The sequence below is a fragment of the Anser cygnoides genome, chromosome 9, assembly GCF_040182565.1.
Source record: "Anser cygnoides isolate HZ-2024a breed goose chromosome 9, Taihu_goose_T2T_genome, whole genome shotgun sequence".
Lineage (NCBI taxonomy): Eukaryota > Metazoa > Chordata > Aves > Anseriformes > Anatidae > Anser > Anser cygnoides.
Genome location: NC_089881.1, coordinates 3,687,115 through 3,707,987, shown reverse-complemented (window position 1 = coordinate 3,707,987; position 20,873 = coordinate 3,687,115). Strand labels below are relative to the sequence as shown.

The 20,873-nt window shown below is 36.5% G+C and overlaps 1 protein-coding gene across 9 annotated transcripts in view; it reads left to right on the top strand.

Annotated features, from left to right (window-relative positions):
* Window positions 1-18,614, top strand: part of AGFG1 (ArfGAP with FG repeats 1) — a 36,718-nt gene extending 18,104 nt beyond the window's left edge. Inside the window, exons 3-15 of one of the 9 annotated variants that reach the window (XM_048063178.2) lie at window positions 1,714-1,829; window positions 2,318-2,480; window positions 2,964-3,120; window positions 7,844-7,963; window positions 8,587-8,658; window positions 9,612-9,821; window positions 11,389-11,572; window positions 12,255-12,334; window positions 12,630-12,722; window positions 14,818-14,865; window positions 16,262-16,417; window positions 17,834-17,925; window positions 18,289-18,614. In XM_048063178.2, coding sequence (XP_047919135.2) covers window positions 1,714-1,829; window positions 2,318-2,480; window positions 2,964-3,120; window positions 7,844-7,963; window positions 8,587-8,658; window positions 9,612-9,821; window positions 11,389-11,572; window positions 12,255-12,334; window positions 12,630-12,722; window positions 14,818-14,865; window positions 16,262-16,417; window positions 17,834-17,925; window positions 18,289-18,348 — 1,551 coding nt within the window. In that variant the 3' untranslated portion in view covers window positions 18,349-18,614. Of the gene's footprint in view, window positions 1-1,713; window positions 1,830-2,317; window positions 2,481-2,963; window positions 3,121-7,843; window positions 7,964-8,586; window positions 8,659-9,611; window positions 9,822-11,388; window positions 11,573-12,254; window positions 12,335-12,629; window positions 12,723-14,817; window positions 14,866-16,258; window positions 16,418-17,833; window positions 17,926-18,288 lie in introns of all 9 variants that reach the window. The other 8 variants (XM_048063177.2, XM_048063184.2, XM_048063181.2 and 5 more) reach the window with 8 other exon arrangements.
* The last annotated feature ends 2,259 nt before the right edge of the window (window positions 18,615-20,873 follow it).

Sequence of the window (20,873 nt, the reverse complement as noted above, 5' to 3'; positions counted from 1 at the left end):
AGGATTGTTATTGTTCATTTAAAATAGTTTAGGACAGGCATATGACTTCTTGACTGTCTGTAGCTTGCAACTTCTTCACATGAAGAAGTATTAAACAATTACTTTCAATTTCGTTCTGCCCACTAACAGACAGCAAATTATGACTGTTTAACTTTGCAAACTCCAGTCAGTGTATGAAAGTTAACCCTTTTGTGGAGCATAGCTGCTGAACAAATGCTGTATAGTTTGTACTTCAATTAAACTCCTCAATTACTAATGTTATTTTTTTAGATGAGTATTTAAGTAATTTAGAGCTGTACTTTGATTGCTAGATGTTTTCCATTGTTTGTCTCTGTCCAGTAAACAATGAGACTATGGAGTGTGAGATATATACAAGCAGGCTAAATAAAACCAAGATGCAAAGGATAAAAAATACTTACACTGTCTGTCCAATCTGTATAATCCTAAGAAATCTTTGAAATGACAGCTAAGATCCGTGCAATTTGACTACTGTGTTTGAAGATAGATTGCTACAAATTAGCTGGCTACAGAAAGATTTATTTGTTCCCCCCCCCCCCCCCCCCCCGCATTGTCCACTCCCAGAGTTAGTGCCTGTCTTGGGAAGGTGATGTAGTTTAAGTATCACAGCTGCTACCATAATTTGCCAACTTTCAGGGCAATCAGTTTATGCATAGGCCTGTCAGAGCATGTGCTTCCTCTGAAGGTCATGGGAGACAATGCTGAAAACCTGATACTGTAGAAGAGAACACTTGTAGGAGGCTTATGAGCGGGATGGTCAGAACCATTTCAGAAAGGTTGTGGGAAGAAAGCACAAACATCATAAAACCAGAACCTTTTTGACTCTGATTCTCTGGAGGAAACCTGTTTTAAAATGGCAGAGTCTGTTTTTAGAGGATAGCTAATGTTTGGTGTATTGTTTGGATGCATATTCAGGTTAGGCATGGAGTGCTCTGAAGTGCTTAAGGAAAGCCTCATTTTAACAGTGTTAGAACTCTTGTGTCTTGTTTGATTTTCAGAACAGTCACTTTTCCTCTCGTTTTGGCTGGGAGTTGAAGCTGAAGATACTAAGGGTTTTGCAATTGGTTCAACTTTTGCTGACTCACAATTGCGATGAGAAAATGAAAGCAGAGTGAGAGTAGTTCTTTTCCCTCTTCTCTCATACCCTCGCTAAAATTAAAAGTATATGATACCAAAATGATCGCTAAAGTTCAGAGACAGCATCATAGTAAGACTGTTTAAAAAGAGTGTCTATATCCAAATAGTGATTGTAAATACTAAAATTAAAATAGTTTAAGGCTTGCATCTGGTACTTAATGATGTGGCATATGGACTCTGCCAATGCAGGTTAAACCATGAAGTGCAGTTAATAGTTTGTATGCATCAGGTGAAGGAGAAGTGTCCTGAAGATCATCACAAGTAACAATTGGGTGCTTTGGCGCTTCATGAATGCATATTGCAAATATTTTGGAAAAGCAGTGTTTTCCAGTGAATGGATGTTAGGATTCACTTGCACTGCAGTGACAGATGGTCTCTCAGCTTCAAGTATTTAGACCAGTACATGCTGCACCAGTCAGTTGTTACAGAAGCTAAGTCTGGAAGAATATATTTGCACCCATGCACTTCTTAATCCTTTGATATATTAGCAATTATAAACTTGAATAGGTTTTGAATTAAGATATTTTCTGTGATTAATCAGTCCTTTTTTTATACAAGGTATGCAAACAGATTTGGCTAGGCCTATTTGATGATAGATCATCAGCAATTCCAGACTTCAGAGATCCACAGAAAGTAAAGGAATTTCTACAGGAAAAATATGAGAAGAAAAGATGGTAAGACAGCTTTACAATTCATAAAGTTTGCTTCTGACCAGAAGGAAAGAGTGACTGATGTTATCCTTGTTCTGGAGTGTGCTTTCCTTTTTGTATGCTCTTTGGACTAGATTGCATGGCTCTCTAAGGTAAAAATGATTTTTGGACTTCATTCATAGTTCCTGCAGGAAGCAGAGAAGACACATTGATGACATCACCTTAAGCCATTTCTGTTTCAGTAGCAATGTGAAGTATGAGTCCTGCAGGTTTTTATTAGGATGTAGAAGACAATGGGTGGTTTGTATTAAAAAAGCATTGTAGTTCATTTAAAAATCTGTCATTTAAATCCTAGGTATTTGTGCAAACTAAAGTAGTGATAATTTATTGCAGGCCTAGTGGTTAAAATAGCAAAGCTGAGATCTACCAGTATCCATGCTTCAGCCTTGTATGTGTTGGGCAGAGCTTTTCATGCTAAACTTATAAAAAAACAATTGCTCTTTTGAATGTAGGTATGTTCCTCCAGAGCAAGCAAAGGTGGTGGCGTCAGTCCACGCATCCATATCGGGGTCTTCTGCTAGTAGTACAAGCAGCACACCTGAGGTGAAGCCCCTCAAATCTCTCCTGGGAGAAGCTGCACCTGCACTGCACTTAAACAAGGGCACACCTAGCCAAGTGAGTACCTAATGACAGATGAAGAGCTGTCGACTCTGGAGTGGACCTTTCACAGTAGAAATTTGCATCTTGCAGCCTTCTTATGAAACTCTTTATTTTCCCTGTACTGAATTTTAGAGACTTCAGAATGCAGTGAATAACTATTATCCAACGTGTAAAACAGCTTTATTGCTTGTGTTAGTACAATATTTTACATGCATAATTTTGAAGTTGCTTGTTTATATGCTGCTACTTTTTTCTTCTAGGTCATTTTAATCCGAAAGCCTGCAGTGGCATTTCCTTAAATGCTGTCACAGTATCATAAAATAGAGTATCTTCCTCCTACTGTAAGAGGAGGGTCTGTGCCATATACAGCATCTTAAACTTGAGGAATAAATGACCAGTTAAATATGCTTAGCATAGCCTTCTAGCATTTTGCAAAAGCCACTTGGTAAAATATCAGGGTCTTTTTTTTGTCTTATCTAATTGAAATGTTGTTTGTAGTCTCCTGTTGTAGTTCGATCTCAAGGACAGCAGCAACAAGAAAAGAAACAATTTGACCTCCTCAGTGACCTTGGCTCAGATATCTTTGCTGCTCCTGCTCCTCAGTCAACTGCAACAGCAAATTTTGCTAATTTTGCACACTTCAACAGTCATACAGGTGAGTATTCAGAGCAGTGTATCCTCTTTATAAGTATAAAAAGTAGATTTAGGTTTTTATGATACTAGGCTACCCTTATGAATAAGGTATATCTAATTTCTGTGCCTTTAGAATGCTTTATCAGTCAAGATTTCCTTTCTACTTTTATAGAGAGAGGTGGAACACGCATGCTGATAATCATGATTTTTTTTTTTGGAGTGGGAGTTGCTATAGCTATTTTCTATATGTATGCATAGAATGTTTTCTGCCCACTACCAGAACTTTAAATTTTGTAGGAGAGAGTGAGAGGATGAGTAACCGAATATAGGGAGAAGCTGATATTAGACTTTCAGTTTTCTTTCTGAAAATTATTAGGAAGAGCATTCAGGAAAATAAAGCAGATGTGAAGACTTTGAGTTCAAATGCATTGACAATGACTATCAGGTTTTTAGAGGAAAAACAAAGGCATCCTTAGTTTAAAGAATGACCTCTTCCACCCCGCCCCTTGTGTGCGTGTCTTTGAAAACTGAATGAAGCCTGTAGTGGGTAGTATTCTCTAGTTTTGAGAAGAATAAACAAGCCTGGAACATGTGTCTTGACTGAGGATAGCGATAGGCCTTGAGTTCTTTAAGAACATCTTCAGTAAAATACATTGAGCCCTCAGGGTTTATTTTCAGCCAAAGATCTTGAACCATAGAAGTCATCCTAAATAAGAGGTTGATTTTGTGGTCACTGAAGTATGTTGTTGTTAACTTGCATTGCAATTGTGGGAAAGTACCTTTGCCTGCCTAGTCTGAATGAGCTTTTCATCTAGTTTTTCTGAGAGAAACTGCAGTGCTGCTAAGCCAACAAGAACGAGAGATGTTTCTTAGAAATCCTGAAGTTGTTAACGGCTGAGAAGAAGTGTGATTGAGAGGACTTCCATCATATACCTGAAGAATTAAGCAAAGTATCAAAGCTTGCTTAAAGTTAACTTTCAAAAAGTGCTGCAGAATAATTAGCTAAATTCAGTAAAATGGAATAACATTGCAGTGTATCTTGTAAAATCCCTGATGTAAGATTTCATGTTAATCCTGGTTTTGGAGGTATATTTAAGTGGGAGAACTTGTAGTGACTGGCCAGTAGTGTTAATTGTTACTGAACAGACTGCAGACGTTTAACTCTTCCCAGTAACTTTTCAAATTTGTGCTGAATGAGTCTATATGTATACTTACTATTTGTTGATTTCAAAAGGTGAAAGTCCTGTTAAAGCTATATTTCAATACTCTGTTCCAAAAGTAGGTAAAAATTCTTCCACATCCTTTTGGTTAATTTTTAAAATGGTAAAAAGCAGTATAAATGCTCCAGGATAAATATAATATTTCAACCAAAAATTAACAGCATCTCTTAAGTGTTGAAAATCCAAAGTCTGACTAATGCCCAGATGTAGTGGCTAGTTTTCTACTTCAATAGTTATACATTGTGATCATATCCATGGCTCTTCCGGAAAACCCTTAGAACCCAAAACAGTTTCAGGTAAATGAATTTCTAGAAAACAAAACGTATTTCTGAGCATGTAATAGCTGAATATTTATGCTAAACTGTTTTAACAGAAGGATTTTTCTTATTTCCTAGGAAATAAAATATTTGTAAGGCGTCTACAGTGTGCAGTAACCACAGGGTAGTGTTAACTGCAACTAATAATACAGTGTTACAGCATTGTCCCTTTTGAACACAAGAAGGAAGGTTGGTCAGCCCACCTACCGCCTTTGGCATAAAACTGAGCGGCATATTTGTCATTTCTGTCACATACCTACAGCAGAGGATGGAAGAACTTGTATGTGACCAGGCACTACTTTCTCAAAGTTTATGGTCTGGTGTTCTTGTTTTAGAGCTTTTTTGCTATGCCTGCAGGGGATGGACTTGTCTCTTTCCCTTCATGTACACTGTGGCTAACTAAAGAAATCACGGAAGAGCATCAGCAAATTTAAGGTCTTCTAGTATAAGTTACTTGTTCCTTAATTGCAGAGACAGTGAGTGCAGCAGCTGTTAGGAAAATATTAAAGAACTTGTGCTGTGATCTCTAAAGTCTAGATGTAAAGCTTGAAAGTCTTATATGAAGAACAGCTTTTGATATGCTCCTTTTTTCTCCAAGTTTATTTCTAATGTATTATGTTTGCTCAGGACACTGTTGCATGTTGAGGAAAAAACCTGCTGACTTTTTGTTTACTTTCTGTATTTAAAGTTCCATAGCTCCTACAAAATTAGATTTTGAAGATGACTATAGGTGGCTGTTCTTTGTAGTTTACATACTGATGATAGTGACAAAAAGGATTAAAAAAACTTTTGGCCGGTGGACTTCCTATTAACTAAGAGAATGTGTACAAAAGATTTTAAAGAAGTGTGGTGACACAGGACAACTGTCACGTATAACGATGGAGAAGAGAATTAACTTGGAAAAAGTAAAGTAGTATGACACAGTCACTGTCTTTTAGAGAATTATTTTTGGTTCTGTAATTGAGCATGTGCTCTTCAGTTTTTTTAACATTTCATACATTTTTTTGCACACTGAGTAGTGCAAATCTCACAGATGAAACTGAGTGAAGACTGGGCACAGTTTTCATTTCTGTGACTGGTGCTGTCAAACTCAAGCTAGGTTTAGCCAGCCAACTTTTATACTGCCTCGTTCATCTGCAGTCACAACAGCAGTTGCAAATCTGTGTCAATTTGCACTCCCCACAGGTTGCCTAAATTAATGTTGTTCTTGGGCTTCTGGGTGGAAAACTCAGGACGGACTGTCAATTCCAGAGCTTAAAAACATGATCTACAAATCATTCAGGGACAGGAAAATACAAGTCTTACCTGGTCTTTACCTTTGTGCCACTTCTATACAGATTTAAACTTTACCACATGAAATAAAGCGAGATTAACATCTGAATACTCTGCAGAAGCTTTTAGAGCTCTAATGCTTTAACATGGATCCACTCGCAAATCATAAGTTTGTGTCAGCTGATGCAATAAAATTAAGTGGACCGTAACATAATACATTCTAGTTCTCTGATCTAGACTCATAAGTATTTGATATCAGATGCTTGACATAAGTCTGAGTGGTTTAAGGAAAAAAAAAAAACAACAAAACCTGTGACAATTCTAGGAGTGACGTTTGTGTTTAATCCTGTTTGGTCATTTAAACATCAGTCCGAGTAGCCCCTATCCAACTGATGCATCAGTATTTAAAGCAGCACTTTCATAAGCGACTTACAATTGAATTCTTAAGTTATTCCTCTTAAAAAGCTGCTGGCTTAAAGCTGTGGAATTTGGGGATAAAGTCTGTACGATACTGTTTGAACCAATACAGACAGTACAACCGAAGTTTTTTCCCCCTGTTTGTATCAGTGTTTTGTCCTTGCATACTTTAAAGGTGAAAGCTTTAGGACAGAACTTTCCCAAGGCCTTGCTTTCTCATTAGTTTTCTTGCTTGTTGACTCTTATGCTTGCTTCCGATGAAAAATAATGTTAAGTACCTTACCCTCTCTCCCAGTATCCTCTATGAAGGAGAAAAATTGCACTTTAATTTTTTTAGCACCACTGTGCTTGTATACGAATGATTTTAGTTTATAAACCTGAGGTACAGATGCTTTTAAAATAGAAATGAAGTGAAATAATGCAACATAGTAGTAGTCAGCAATACCTGGCTGTTAAGTACTTAATTGGCTTAACTTACTGTTTCTCTGTATATTTAATCTACAGAGTCCCTCTAGAATAAACAAATTGTGACCTAATAATATATTGCAATCTATTATGCTAGAAGGCATTTTGTGAGCTTTAGAAAGCAACTCAATTTAAAAAGCAACTCAATCTACCTACCTATATATAAGGTTTTAGTTTGCATTTGATTAAGAACATTTTTTCTGCTTATTCCTTGCTTGTAAGTGGTTAAGACTTTCTGTGGAGCTTATGAGTTTGGCTTTTAATTCTTGTTGAATCTGTTGATGCTTGAATATCCAGCTGTTTGAAGTTAGATGGTTTTTAACTTTTATTTCCTTCTGTAGTATGGCACAAAAGGAAGGCACAAACTGAAATGCTATTTGAACTTTCCTTGGATTTTATTTTGTGGATACAGTCTATGAATGCAATCTTCTTGACATTGGTATTGATTTCTGTACTCTGACTTTACTTTTTTTTTTTTAAACTGAATTTTGCAGTAAAATGAACATATAAACCTAGTCAAAACTATTCAGGTGGTACCAAACTAATTTTTTCTAAGAGGCACTTCGTATATTAGGAATTCAAATTGTCAGTATGTTACAGGAATACCTTGTAACTTTATTATTAAAAAAAGTTCAGTTAATCCGAAAACTCTGTTTTGAAAACTAGCATTTAGAATGATACCTGGTTTGGCTTCTGCAGGTAAACATCTGGTATTCTGTACGGTTTGGGTTGTTTCTACCTGACCAACCACCTTTGCAAACCTTCTAGGGTTAAGGTGAACTGTACCTGAATCAAGTCATGCAGTTGTGAGTAGTAGCGTGTGAGGAGGAGAGAAGTAGCATTAACTGTTGTAGGTCTGTGAAGATGAGTCACGAAAGCTTGTTCCAAAGACAGCTTTTATTTGTAGAATATCATATATAATTTTCATGTAAAAGGAAATTGCAAGGTAGGACACAACCCTTGGTGACTGTCACGACCATTAATTCAGTTAATACATCTGTTTCTGTTTGTTTCCCATATCCATTAACATGTTTTGTTCCTTTGCAATTTACAGCGCAGAACTCTGCAAATGCAGGTTTTGCAAACTTTGATGCATTTGGACAGTCTAGTGGCTCGAGTAGTTTTGGAGGTTTCCCCACAGCAAGTCAGTCTTCTTTTCAGCCCCAAAATACAGGTAGAACTCCTAGCACTTTTGATTAATGCTTAATTGAAATAATTCTTACCTTTATGTTGAAAGGTACTTAAGCTGAGGTTGTTTCTTGCATCTGCCTGCTTTAATGCAATCAAGCCATCTGAAGCTCTGGGGAAACTCAAAATGAATTCTTTGTTTGTTGTTGATTTCCTTTTTTCCGAATGCTACTAAGAAGTCTAATTTTATGGCACCATATGTTTATTAGCTCTACACTTGAAATAAATAATAAAAAGTACTACTTTTGGTAAATACTGAATTGATTGTTAATCTTGTAAGTGAGGGGTTTTGGTAGACCCAAATTCACATCACACTACCAAAATAAGGGCATCTATGCAAATGTGTAATAGGTGCACATACTTTGTGTATGTTCATGTGACTTCATGTGTAGAGCCTATTGCTAAGATTTATTTTTGCTTTCCTTTAATTTGATCATGCTTTAAAACTTTTGCTTGAGTTTACACTTGCTGTTTGTCTAGATCTTTGGCTGACTGACTTTCTTTTCCTTTTTTTTCTTTTGAGTGTGGTGTCGTTTTAAACTTTTTTTCAAATTTTCTTTCTCCCCTCTTATGTTAACTTTAACCCTCACACAATTTCTGGCTGTCCAGCGTTCAGAACGCTTTCATCTAGCTGCAGTTTTGGTGAATTTACTTCAGCTTTTCCTCTTCAGGCTGTACACAGTAAGTTCCACACAGTGGAAAACTCAGCTTGCTTCATTTTACGCCATTGTAGTATAGCATCGTCATTTCTACTGTTGCATATGTTTTAACTTCATTGATTAAGCTATTAAAACGCTTTGGTTTTGGAGTATGAGTGGAGTCTTCAACCAGTTGTTGTAGAGTATGATACACATAATGGAGTAATTCATTTAAATTTTAAGTACATGACCTGTCTATATTAATAAAATTGTCTGGATGGTGGAGAAATGGAAGCTCATGGTTTTGTATTTAAACATAAGTTCAGTTAATGTGGGCCTAAGCTAGATTTTTCAAATTGATTTATGTATATCTGATGTAAGTAGAAACTCGATATAAAAACAGCTGTTTTGCATATTCCCTATTCAAATCCTTCTTCTGATTGGATGTAGTCTAAAAATCTGAGAAAAGAGAACAAAACTCTCTAAACTTTGACGTAGAATCATTCTACTTTTGGACTTCTAGGCCACTTCATTTTTGCTTGGAATGATGACTGACATCTGAAATGGTCAAGCATATCATACCATTAAGTGAACTCAAGTAGTTCATTAGATACATGACAGAAAATGAAGCTGCAATATTCTGAATATTAAAGGTTCAGACAAATATTTGTTACTCTAGCAAAATATTCCTGACATTGCTTTAACAGCTGATGGGTAGCACATAGATCTGAAAGATTTGAAAGATCAAATTATGACTGGTTTAATCTGGTGAAGCTTTTGGCCCTGATCTGCAGACTGAAAAAGACAATTTTTTTTTCCTGTTGGCCCAACTTAAATTTGAAGGATATGGGAAAGGATCTTATACCTGTGGGATGGGGCAGGGGGAACTTGTTGCCTCAGGTAACTGCAGAGAGGTGGGATTATTGTACCATCATTTAATGTTGGAGATGCTTCAAAGCTAAATAAAGTATCGATCACATTTAACTTTTGTTACAGGTGGAAGTGCTGGATCAGTGAATGCTAACTTTGCTCACTTTGATAACTTCCCCAAATCCTCCAGTGCTGACTTTGGAGCCTTCAATGCTTCTCAGAGCAACGCAACAGCAGCTGGAGCCAGTAAAGCTGCAGTGAATAAACCAAATCTTCAGTCAGCAGACAAATATGCGGCTCTGGCTAATTTAGATAATATCTTCAGTGCAGGGCAAGGTAACTAATTTTATTTTTGACATGCTTATAATGTGTGTGTACTTAACCACAAGGATGGCTGTGCCTGTCAACTTAGTAACTATTTCAGAATGTCCTTTCTTTAAATTATGAGTTGAATTTCACTTCAGTATATTCTTAATGTGTAAGACATTAAAGCTTGAGATTTTTTTAAGGCCTTACTCCAAAAGGATGTCATCAGAAGACTGCTTTTTAGGAATCTACTTGATATCAAGATGAGTAACTGTCCAAATATCTGATGAGTCATACAGCAAGGCACATATATACACATTCAAATACATATAAATATATTTGAGCTAAGTTTTTTATATTTATATAAAAAGCTATGGTGAAGGCTCGTGAGTGGAGAGCTGCAGTTGTTGCAAAGAACTGCCAGAGTAACTGTCCTACCTCTCTGCCACAAAAAGATTTTGCTTTATTTTTTTATAAGTTAGTAGCATTGATATTCTTCCAATAAAATGTTTTTTTGTGTGTGTGTACTAAAGAAGTGCTGTCTAAAAAGCAGCTTGAATTTCACTAGTGTTCAGATCAGTTTTATTCTTTGTTGCACGAACACTGAAGTTACATCAGCTGCCAAACGATGTGGCCTAATACAATATGTGGCTTTGTTGGTCTATTTCTACAAATGTGTAGGCACCTCAAGGTTTCTGTTTGGTTTTGATCAAAGTTCATTGGCAGTGAACACCAGTTCTGACAAAACTAGAGTTTGTTATTTTCAGCACAGATGCAAAATTCAGCTTCACTCTGAATTCAATGCTAGCCTACCCAAGACTGCATTCAGTCAAGACACTGCCTCCATGGCTTAGCAATCTTTTTGAAGGACTACAGATAAGGTGTAGAGATCAAATAAAGGTCACCTCTTCTAGTAGAAAGCTCCACTGGCTGTGAAGAGCAAAGGAGATTTACTGAAGCTTGGCCCTTTGGTAAAAAGATGCCCAGGTGTCATACTTTTTCTTCCTACTTATCTGGTAATATCTTTTCTTAAGAGATTGTTACTTCTGTTGATCTATAGAAAGACTATTCTGTTGTTCTGTTTTTGCATCTTCAGCTTTCTTTTATCATTGTTCAAACTTTGTGAGATCTTGTGGAATCACTTGGTGCTGTAAGAATAGTCCTTTGAGTCGATTTTCTCTGTAGAAAGTGAATTAGCATCAGCATCTCTTTCAGTGTTTGGAAATGTAGTTTGGAAATGTATATTCAGGAGATGTAAAGTTGTATTAATCTTGAGAAGAAAGTCAAACTTTTCTTTGCAAGCCGTAAGTGAAAACTTGTGTTGGTGTATAATGTAAAGCTTTGTTCTGTAACAAAAAGCACACCTTCAAATAATGTTTCATCTTCTAGTTGAAGATGACAGTAGTATTGAGTCTTTTCAGGGAAACTGGACGCTCCTTGGAACTGCAGAATATCTAGAGAAGAAGCATGTCACTTCTGTATGCCATAGTTTGTACCGAGTTTAAGTCTGAAAATGAAATCTGTACGTTAGTACTCAACATTAGTAGGGCAGAAAGTGAAACCTTAATCTTTTGTAATCTGTATTCTCTTTTTCTAGGTGGTAGTGAGCAAGGAAGTGGCTTCAGTACAGTAGTGTCAGCATCAGGAGGTCCTGCTTTGTCAGCCCCAAATCAGTCAAGTGCATCTTCAGACAAGTATGCAGCTCTAGCAGAATTAGACAGCGTGTTCAGCTCCACAGCAACCTCTAGTAATGCATATACTTCCACCAGTAATGTCAGCAGGTACTTTTTGTTAGACGTAGTTGTGACTCTCTTCATCGACTTAAACAATATGCGGAAAAGTAGTTCAAAGTTGTTTCTTAAACTTGTTTTCAATTTTATCAAAAATGGAGGAAACGTTAGTTGTGTTTAGAAGCACTATTGAAACTGCATCCTTTGTTTTAAATAATACTAGTACTGTATGATATAATCAGCAGATTATATCATAGTCAGCAGAATGCTCTGTGCACCTTTCTAGTTGTTATATGATGAACCTGTTAGATGGTAACACTTTTATGTACAGAATATTTGCATCATACCAAGAATCATAGCATCATCCCCATCAAAATATTATTCTTATATTTTTGATGTAAATATTACCAATTCTTCTAGATCATTAGGGTAATAAACACTAAATGTCTGTTATAACACTGGCTGGTATTACAAGTGCCCCCTAAAGCTTTTGCTTTGCAACCTTATACTTACGGCCTCTGTTTAATATTCTTTCTCTTACTGTTGGTGGAGAGGACTTTTCATTGCTCAGCAGTAGTTATCTCTGACGCTGGCATCATTGAATTATAATGCACATTGCAAACTGTGTGTAAGCATTCCTTTTTCTTTTTTTATATGCTGACAATAAATGTAAGTTCTATTTAATTGTTAAACAAGCAATTCTGACTGTCCTGAATGTATGAATTATTTTCAGCAATGCTTTTGGAACAGTACCTGTGGCTGCTACTGCACAGACACAACCTGCATCTTCAAGCGTGCCTGCTCCATTCGGAGGTATGTAAGTGTTACTAACACCTTTCATGGACTGTAAGCAAGCAACTTACTAATTTTTAGTTGATAGTGCTATACTGTGACACTACTGATAATGAAGTTACCAAGGGACACCAAAAACGTACTGTTGTCTGTGCATGTGTTGCATTTCAAATTAAGTATTTCATTATTGATTACTAAATTTCCAAGCAATTTTATAGATACTTACATATCTCTATCTAAAGGTATTGTAAACCTAATGTGAGTCAGACTGGCTATTTTTAAGACTTTATTAAATACAATGTTTTTAATCTTTCAGCAACACCTTCCACAAATCCATTTGTAGCTGCCCCTGTTGCCCCTGTGGCACCTTCAACAAATCCATTCCAGACCAATAGCCGAGGAACAACAGGTTAGAAAAACTAAAAAGCAACCCTGTGTTTGTGAAACTCTTCAGGGCTTGCATTGATTCTTTGTTCATGGCTGTGTAATTTTTCTTAAAGGCTTTTTGTGTTACCTGTCTCGAGGGGTGTGTGTGTGTATGTTCAATGTAGAGTATGATATTTATGAATAGCTTACCTTTGCTTTCTTTGTGTGGTGTTATGATATTTTTGTTGGGTTGAGGACACTAGTTTTCTGTTTCTGGTCCAGTCCTAGAATTACAGACTGTGTGGCCATGGGAAAAAAAGTCAAAATGATCAGTGAAGATGTTTTAATGCTACCTATCTGGTAATACATAGGCTATTGAATAGCTTGAGTACTGTGCAAGATTATAACTTTTTAGCTTTGAAGCATGCTTCACAGCAGGTTGCCCTGAAGTCAGGGATCTTGAAAGCCTTTCTGCCAAGCTGATACACTTGACTTTTTGCTTTCTTTTGTTCCAAATCCTGAAAGCCCTTGAAACTGAGGTTGTCAGAGCTGGAGTTAAAACCAGGAAAGGTGAAGTTCTGGGCTGTTAGCATATTGCAAGTTCACTTATTCAGTGCCTTATCTAAAGAACATGAAGTGGATTAACATGGAAGGGACAGACAGTGGAATATTATTTCAAAATGTGCCTAGATTGGGACAAATAACTATTTATGCAGTAGAGCAGAAAAACTGAAGCTTTAGATTTCAAAATCTTAAATTTAGAATTATTTAGGATCCAGTTAAAATTAATACAGGAAAGAATGTCAAGTTAATGTTGCATATTTTATAGAAGTTTTTGGGGTGAGTTTGGAAAAAAACCATCCCGGAGTATATTTCATTAAAGTCTGTTTTAAAAAACTTGAACTTTGTAACAAGCTGGAAGATCTAACTCAGCTTTACCTGAAATTTATGTAAGCCATACAAAGCCTATATGCTGATACTGAACTCTATTAGAAATAAAACCTGGTTTCAAGAAGCACAGAAAGCCACTTCATTCAGACTAATGGGAAAATGGTCACATTGACAGAATCAGTAATTGATTGAAATGAATGCATAGGTTGAAACAGCAGGTGAATTGATGTCCTTTATTTTATTCCCTTGTATAAATAAGAAAATGTATGTTTAAATACAATCTGTACGCTCATGACTTAATTTTCTGGGGCAGGATTCTATAGAATTATAATTCATTCACAAAAAAACTCAATCACTTTCTTATTTAAGAAAACTCTTTAAAGCATTGATCTTTGGATTTAAATTAATCCTGTATTGTACTAGTTTTCCTCTACAAAGACACTGCTAAACTTGGGCGCTTTTATCTGCTAATTGGGCTTCCACAGACTTAGATCTGCTGATGTATGCGTTTTAACAGAGTTGTGCTTTGTTCAGAGTTCTAGGTAGGCTGAATGAAACTGGTCAGGCTGAGTTAAAATTGAATTGATCCGATTCACATCCTCTGCTAAAATGAATTTTGTTTTAAGTCCCTTTTGAGATATTCAGCTATTTAATGAAGGAAGTAAGTTCAGCTATGTAATAATTTTACCTCATTTTATCACTTATCACTAACCTTGCTATCTTGGATCATCTTTAAGAACTTGTAGCCTTTAGAAGCAGCATTCTCGGACTATGAAGGAAGTTACTCCAATATGTCCCTCCTCCCAATGGCAACATATGAAAGATAACTGGATTAATGCACTTCAGATAAATTTGAATGTGGCAGCTCTATCCTTCCATCTTCTAAACTGCTTTTCTTGGCTCGCAGAGTTTCTAACACTTTCAGCTATAGTATTATCTACTAGATAAGAGAATGTGACTGTAGGTAATGATAATACCCAACCAATTTCAATGTAAGTTACAAACTTGTAGCTTGTCCTTTTATGCTAAACTTCCTTTCTGCGTGGACTCTATTTATTACTAGGGAGGTCTGGTTTGTAGCATTTATTTCTAATGGCTTTCTTAATGTAATATATCACTGGTTGTGCTATGGCTGAATGGTTTGCTACGTGTGTGTGTGAGTATATTTATAAAGTTATCTAAGAGATTACTGTTCAAATGCGTATAAATGATTTGACATTGTCTGGTCTCTTTGTGGCTTCCATAAGGCCTCTCGGGAGCAATGCACTCTCACATATTTCCTCACGCTCACTTTGGTAGGTGGCCACATTTGGTATCAAGTTTCTTGTGGCTAATTGTTCTTGCTTGTAAAAGCTTATTGGCAGCTATCTGGTTCTCTGCACGTAGAATTTCAGAAGACTTTACATGTTTTAAAAATGGAGTGGGTATGGGTATCTGGCAACTGGGCAAAGGGAGAGAGGAGCTTAGAAATGCATTAAGCAACTAAAACAAAACCATTATTTGTATCCTCCATGGACACAATAGAATGCTAACAAGTTGAGTGACTCCTGTAGCTTGTGCTAATAGTAGTTTGATGCATTTTGGGATATCCCAAGTTGTTACTCAATTTGTTGTGCTTTTGTTTGTTCTAGCAAGTCTTCCTGATGAGTAGCTGCTTTGCTAATTTTAACTGAACTATGTTAGTACATTAGTTTTGTGTGTACTTTGTCAGCGGTTTGTGTGCATAATGTCTTGCCCTTGAGTACTTTGGGGGTAAACTCTTCAACTGATGATTTAAGCTATATTCATTAAATACAGGATTTTTATTGTTGGGTTTGTATAAAATCTAACATCTGGCAGCTCAAAAGAACAGTTCTGTCTAAGTTGAACTAGAAGAAAATGCTTGGTGTCTGTATTTGTACCAAAAAGCCTTCTATATTCTTCTCCCTACAAAAATAACTCCCAAAACACTGAATAATGGTTTTGTTACTACATCTTGTGTACATCGAGAGTATACATACCACTCGATGTGCTCATGTTTTTGCTGGAGGCATGTAGAATTGCATATGTGCTGTATGTTCTTTACTTGAAATGTTTCAGCAGAGAATCAGATGAAAAGATTTTGTTTGGTTTGTTTGTTTTAAGTCTTACCTCAACAGTAAGAGGGTTTGCACTAGGAACTGTGTGCAAATTAATGTGCATGATGATGAGAATTTCCTTTAAAGTGACGCATAGGATGGGATTGTGAGAGGGATGCATGTATCCCTTATGATTTTTTTACTTGTAACTTACTGTAATGCAGCTTGTAATGTAGGAAGATACTGCCATGCTTTTCTCAGTAGAGAAAAAGAGGGGCTTATGCTGCCTGAAAGTGCTTGCTTCTGATGTGTGCAGACTTTTACCAGAAAAACCTCAGGTGAAATATTTGCCAAGAATATGGAAGAGTCCTTTCCAGAAAGTATATCTGAATGTGCTGGATCAAGCACATTTTAAATTATTCCGTTTATTTTTTAAAGTGCAGAAGTAAGTTAAGCACCTCGTTTCTGGTGATCCAAGGTAACAAATCAGTTCAGTGGCTGTAGGATTTAAATGTAACTTTTGCGTGGTCACTGAGGCATTAAGAGACCCTTAACATGGCTTTATGGTAATGTCTTATTTGTAAGAGATCACTTTTTTTCATAACTTAATGCTGTTTTTTTTGCCTACCAGCAGCAACATTTGGTACTGCATCTATGAGCATGCCTGCAGGATTTGGAACTCCTGCCTCCTATAGTCTTCCTACTAGTTTTAGTGGCAACTTCCAGCAGCCCACATTCCCGACCCAGGCAGCTTTCCCCCAACAGACTGCTTTTGGTCAGCAGCCAAATGGTAGGTCTACATCCTTTAGATAATCTTGTTTAAATCAGAAACATGGAGAAAATGATTTGACTCTGTCAGCAATAACGGGTGCATATTTGTGTATGAACTTTCTAATTATATTGGTGAGAGGTTCCTATCACACAACAGTTTTGGCTCTGTAGTTGAGCTTTCAGGCTTGACTGTGTGCAGTGACGTAACAAACTTCACCATAATTTGATACTAAACTGTAAATGTTCAAAGGCCTAAAAGGTTTACATGCAAGGATTGTTTTGTCTTCATTTGGGAGTGTCTGCATCAGATAATGCTTTCTCTAACTTTCAGAAAGCAGACATGAGAAAATCAAAATGTACTTTCTCCCAAAATTCATATGATAATAAAAACATTGAAAAAAGCACATGTAGAAGTTGAGAATTCAGTAGTTATGAACAGTTGAAAATAAAAAGCTCAGCTATGTTTTTTTTACACGTACATACATGATGTCTTACTGTACAGTTTTACAAATTTTCTACTGTTAAGAAACTTAGCTTTTTGATATTCATGTGTGTCATGTTAAGCTTTTATAATCAGTTCTCCAGAGCTCTGCAGCACAGTGCTCCTGGACTTTAGCTCTAAGATGCAATAACTAGTATATCTGAAGTAGTCATGTTGTCAAGTATCATCTTAAGAGTGCGCTGTTAATGATGACATTAATAGAAAAACAGTAATCTGTTGAAGCAGTGTTGTAGAGAAAACATAGGCAGCTATAGTTTAGGCTTGTTACCTACCTGAGTGTAAATTTTGGTGCAGACACATGTATAGTTTAGTTAAATAACAGCCATGTAAATTTTTTAGAGCTCCAAAGATACATCACTTCTTTATCTGCTTCATTCTATCCATTTGACTGCGCACTGAGGCAGACTAAGTGTGTTCATGTGATTGTATAGCTGAAGTGTGAGGCAGTAGCTTCCGGATGAGAATGATCTTAAGAGCTTGGCTTTCCACACTTGTGAACAGAGGCAAGCTCTGAGCCAAAGTTGGTTCTGATTTTCATATTGTTTTCATTGCTTTTCAGCTGGAACATTCAAAGTTCTTCCTGAACTTAAGACTTCTAGTCTACAAATTATTTCTGCATTCAGGCTGCTCTGCCGGGAGGGGGAGGAGAGAAACAGACTGCATGCTTGAATTGGGAACTGATCTTGCTAATACATATAATGCTTCTTGAACTGAAACAAGATTTGTCTGCAAGAAGTCCTAGTATAAATAGATTGAACTGTTAAGTGAAAGCTTTGTGTTTAAAAGTTCCTACCCTACATAAACAGAGTAGTATTATAAGTCCTGCTGATTGGTGCAGTCCAAGCTTTCACTTGTTTTTGTTTTGGAGCTGCAGCAAAGAACTCTCTGAAGACTGGTTATTAGTATTAACGTTTTCACTGTTATCTCTTGAAGGAGCAGGTTTTGCTGCATTTGGACAGGCAAAGCCTGTAGTAACTCCTTTTGGACAAGTTGCAGCTGTTGGAGTATCTAGTAACCCTTTTATGGTAAGTGAGTTGTTGCATGATATTAATAACTTCTGTATGTCTGAAGAGACATAATCTGTAACAATTATAGAGCTGCATGATTTTTTTGCTTCAAATAAGGAAAGGCAGCATGCGAACCTCCTAAATGCAATTCAATATAATGATGACATGGCATTTGTAAGGCTGCTCAAATTTAAATAGAGGTATTTATATATACCATGCTCTCAGTATAACAGTATAACTTAGGAGAAAAACACATACAAAAAGCTGCAATGTAAAATAAATATCCTAAGAAGTTGTTTACCATTTTATATACACTGCATTTATAATTTGTGATAAAGAAAAAAAATCTTAAATGTGTGTTATTCTTTCATTTTCTCCCAGGCTGGTGCACCAACAGGACAATTCCCAACAGGAAGCTCATCAACCAACCCTTTCTTATAGCCTTATAGACACTTTACCCAAAAGAACTCTTATGTGGTCACATAACATCTCTGCGCCTCTTGCACTGTTGTCTTGTTTCACTGATATTAGCTTTAAACAAAAAAGAAGTCTTTAAGAAGTTAAAATAAAAGCCTGCTTTGTGTACCTTTTGGGGGGGGAAAAAACACACACAGAAACAAACACACACACAAAAAAACAGCAAAAAAACAAGCCCCCCCCCCCAAACAAAGAAAATCAACACCCCCTCCCCTCCACACACACACACACTCTCCCCAGGTAATAACGTGCAAAACAGAGGGCTGTGGTAACATCCTTGAACCTGTGAACTGGCAGGTAAAAAGTAGCGGTATCATGTATATTAAAATTGGCTAATAAGTTATTGCAGATACCACATTCATTATGCTGCAGTACTGTACATATTTTTCTTAGAAAATAGCTATTTGTGCATATCAGTATTTGTAACTTTAACACATTGTTATGTGGAAAATGTTACTGGGAAATAGATCAGCCACTTTAAGGTGCTGTTGTATCTCTTGGAATGAATGAGCTACATCATTTTAACCATTGGTATTGGAAGTCATGACGTTAAATTGAAGGTTTGTTTCCTTTCCTAAGAGCTCTTCTATTTATACATGCCTAAATCTCTAATGTTAGAGGGATACCTGTCTGCATAATAAAGCTGATCATGTTTTGCTACAGTTTGCAGGTGAAAAAATAAATATTAGGAAAAAAATTGTGTAGCTTTATTTCTGTGCAATAACACTTTATTGGGTTAGAATGTTCATACTGTGAATCTCACACACAAATGAGTTACCAAAAGTGATATGCTCAAAGGTGATTTAAGCTTAATTTTCATATCCCTCAGTTTTAGTTACATTTTGACCTTGTGATTAAACCTGCTGTTCTAGCTCAAGTGACTTATCTAACAGGAAACTTGAGTTGAGTTACTCTGACAGGATAGCTGTATAATGAAGGACACTGAAAGTCACTGGTAGTGACTTGAAAAAAGGCTAACTGCTAAAAGATACAATTGTGAGTAGCTAATGGAGTCTTTGAACATGACGTAGTTGTGAGCAGAACAGTATGTGTATTAGCAGGCCAAGGTACAACAAATGGAGTAGTGCTCATTTTATTAAAAATGCACATATATTAGTAAGACCTGTGGAATGTTAATTTATTTTTTTATTTACTGGAATATTTCCTGTCATACTAAAATAGCATCTGTAGAGGAGTAAATGTGGGGCTTGTCTAATCCTTAATAGGAAAGTTGCAACAAGAGTACGTTCATCAAAGTAGTTAGTGGTGGGTTTTAAACACTTAATTTGGCTTAAGTTCAAGTGTAATACCAGAGCTAAGCAATTAATGTAAACATTGTGAATACAAGGACTTCAAGCTTCTGGCCAGTTGAAGAATAAAGATCTAACAGTTTTCAAAATAACAGGAATAAATGGGATCAGTTTATTACGGATATTTGAGAAAATGATGTGGAAGCCAGTTTGAGACAAATGGGAGAATTCCTGAAGGTAAGAAACTTTATTTGTAACTGCCTGCCTGAATGCTAGATCTGCTTATTTCCAGGGGAACTGAAAGGCTTGATCATTGCTTGTATTAATACTCTTATGCTAGGGCTGCTGACTCATGTTGTCTACCTGTGGGGAATGGTGGTTTCCGTATGTTAACTTCTTCTGAAGCTTTGGAGATCCCAAAGGACAGGCAGATGTAACAGATTGCTTCTCGTAGTGTTCCACACTTAAAGGTCTGTTCTGTCCTGTTGATGTATTTAAAGTTAAAGAGACTTGGAGTCTTGCTTGTCCTTCTGACTAGGACTGCTGGATGTGGAGTAGTGTATGTGTTTTAATTCCTGAGACCCTTTGGGGAATTCTTAGGCAAACCCCCAGCAACTACACTTTTTTTCACGGTGTTAGTGATGCCCTCACCAGTATAATATAAATAGCTGTATTTCTCTATTGTTGACATCTGTTTTGGAATAATGACACAGGAATGCAGTAAAGAATGGGAATCTTCAAGGGTTTAGAAGGATTTGTGGAACACTTAAATATACTTATTGCAGAGAACTGAATGTCTCTTCAGTGAGATGAAGACCATGCTGTGGAAAGGGAACAATCCTGTGTTCCCTTAATTTCTAAATTGATGTAAACTAGGCTTTGGACAAGTTGTTCTGACCTAAATGAAGCTGTTTACTGCTAAAAGATACTGGAATACATTTAAATATGCAAGGCTGCATATTTAAATTATGCTGCAGAAATAGCAGAATGTCTTATTTTTCCATTACTAGCTTGAATGCATAAAAGGCTGCCAATTCTTACTTTATACCCAATCACACCAGTTTAGTGTATGTTTGCTAACTTCATCAAACTCCCGACAAGTGGCTGAAGATCTTGTATTGTCTTGAATCTCCTTCATATTGAACAGACTGACACCATAGCTGCCTTGACTTTTTTATAAAAGCTATAAGTACAAAATGAATAAATATTTCTCCCATGATTAGAAATCGTGTCTTGTCT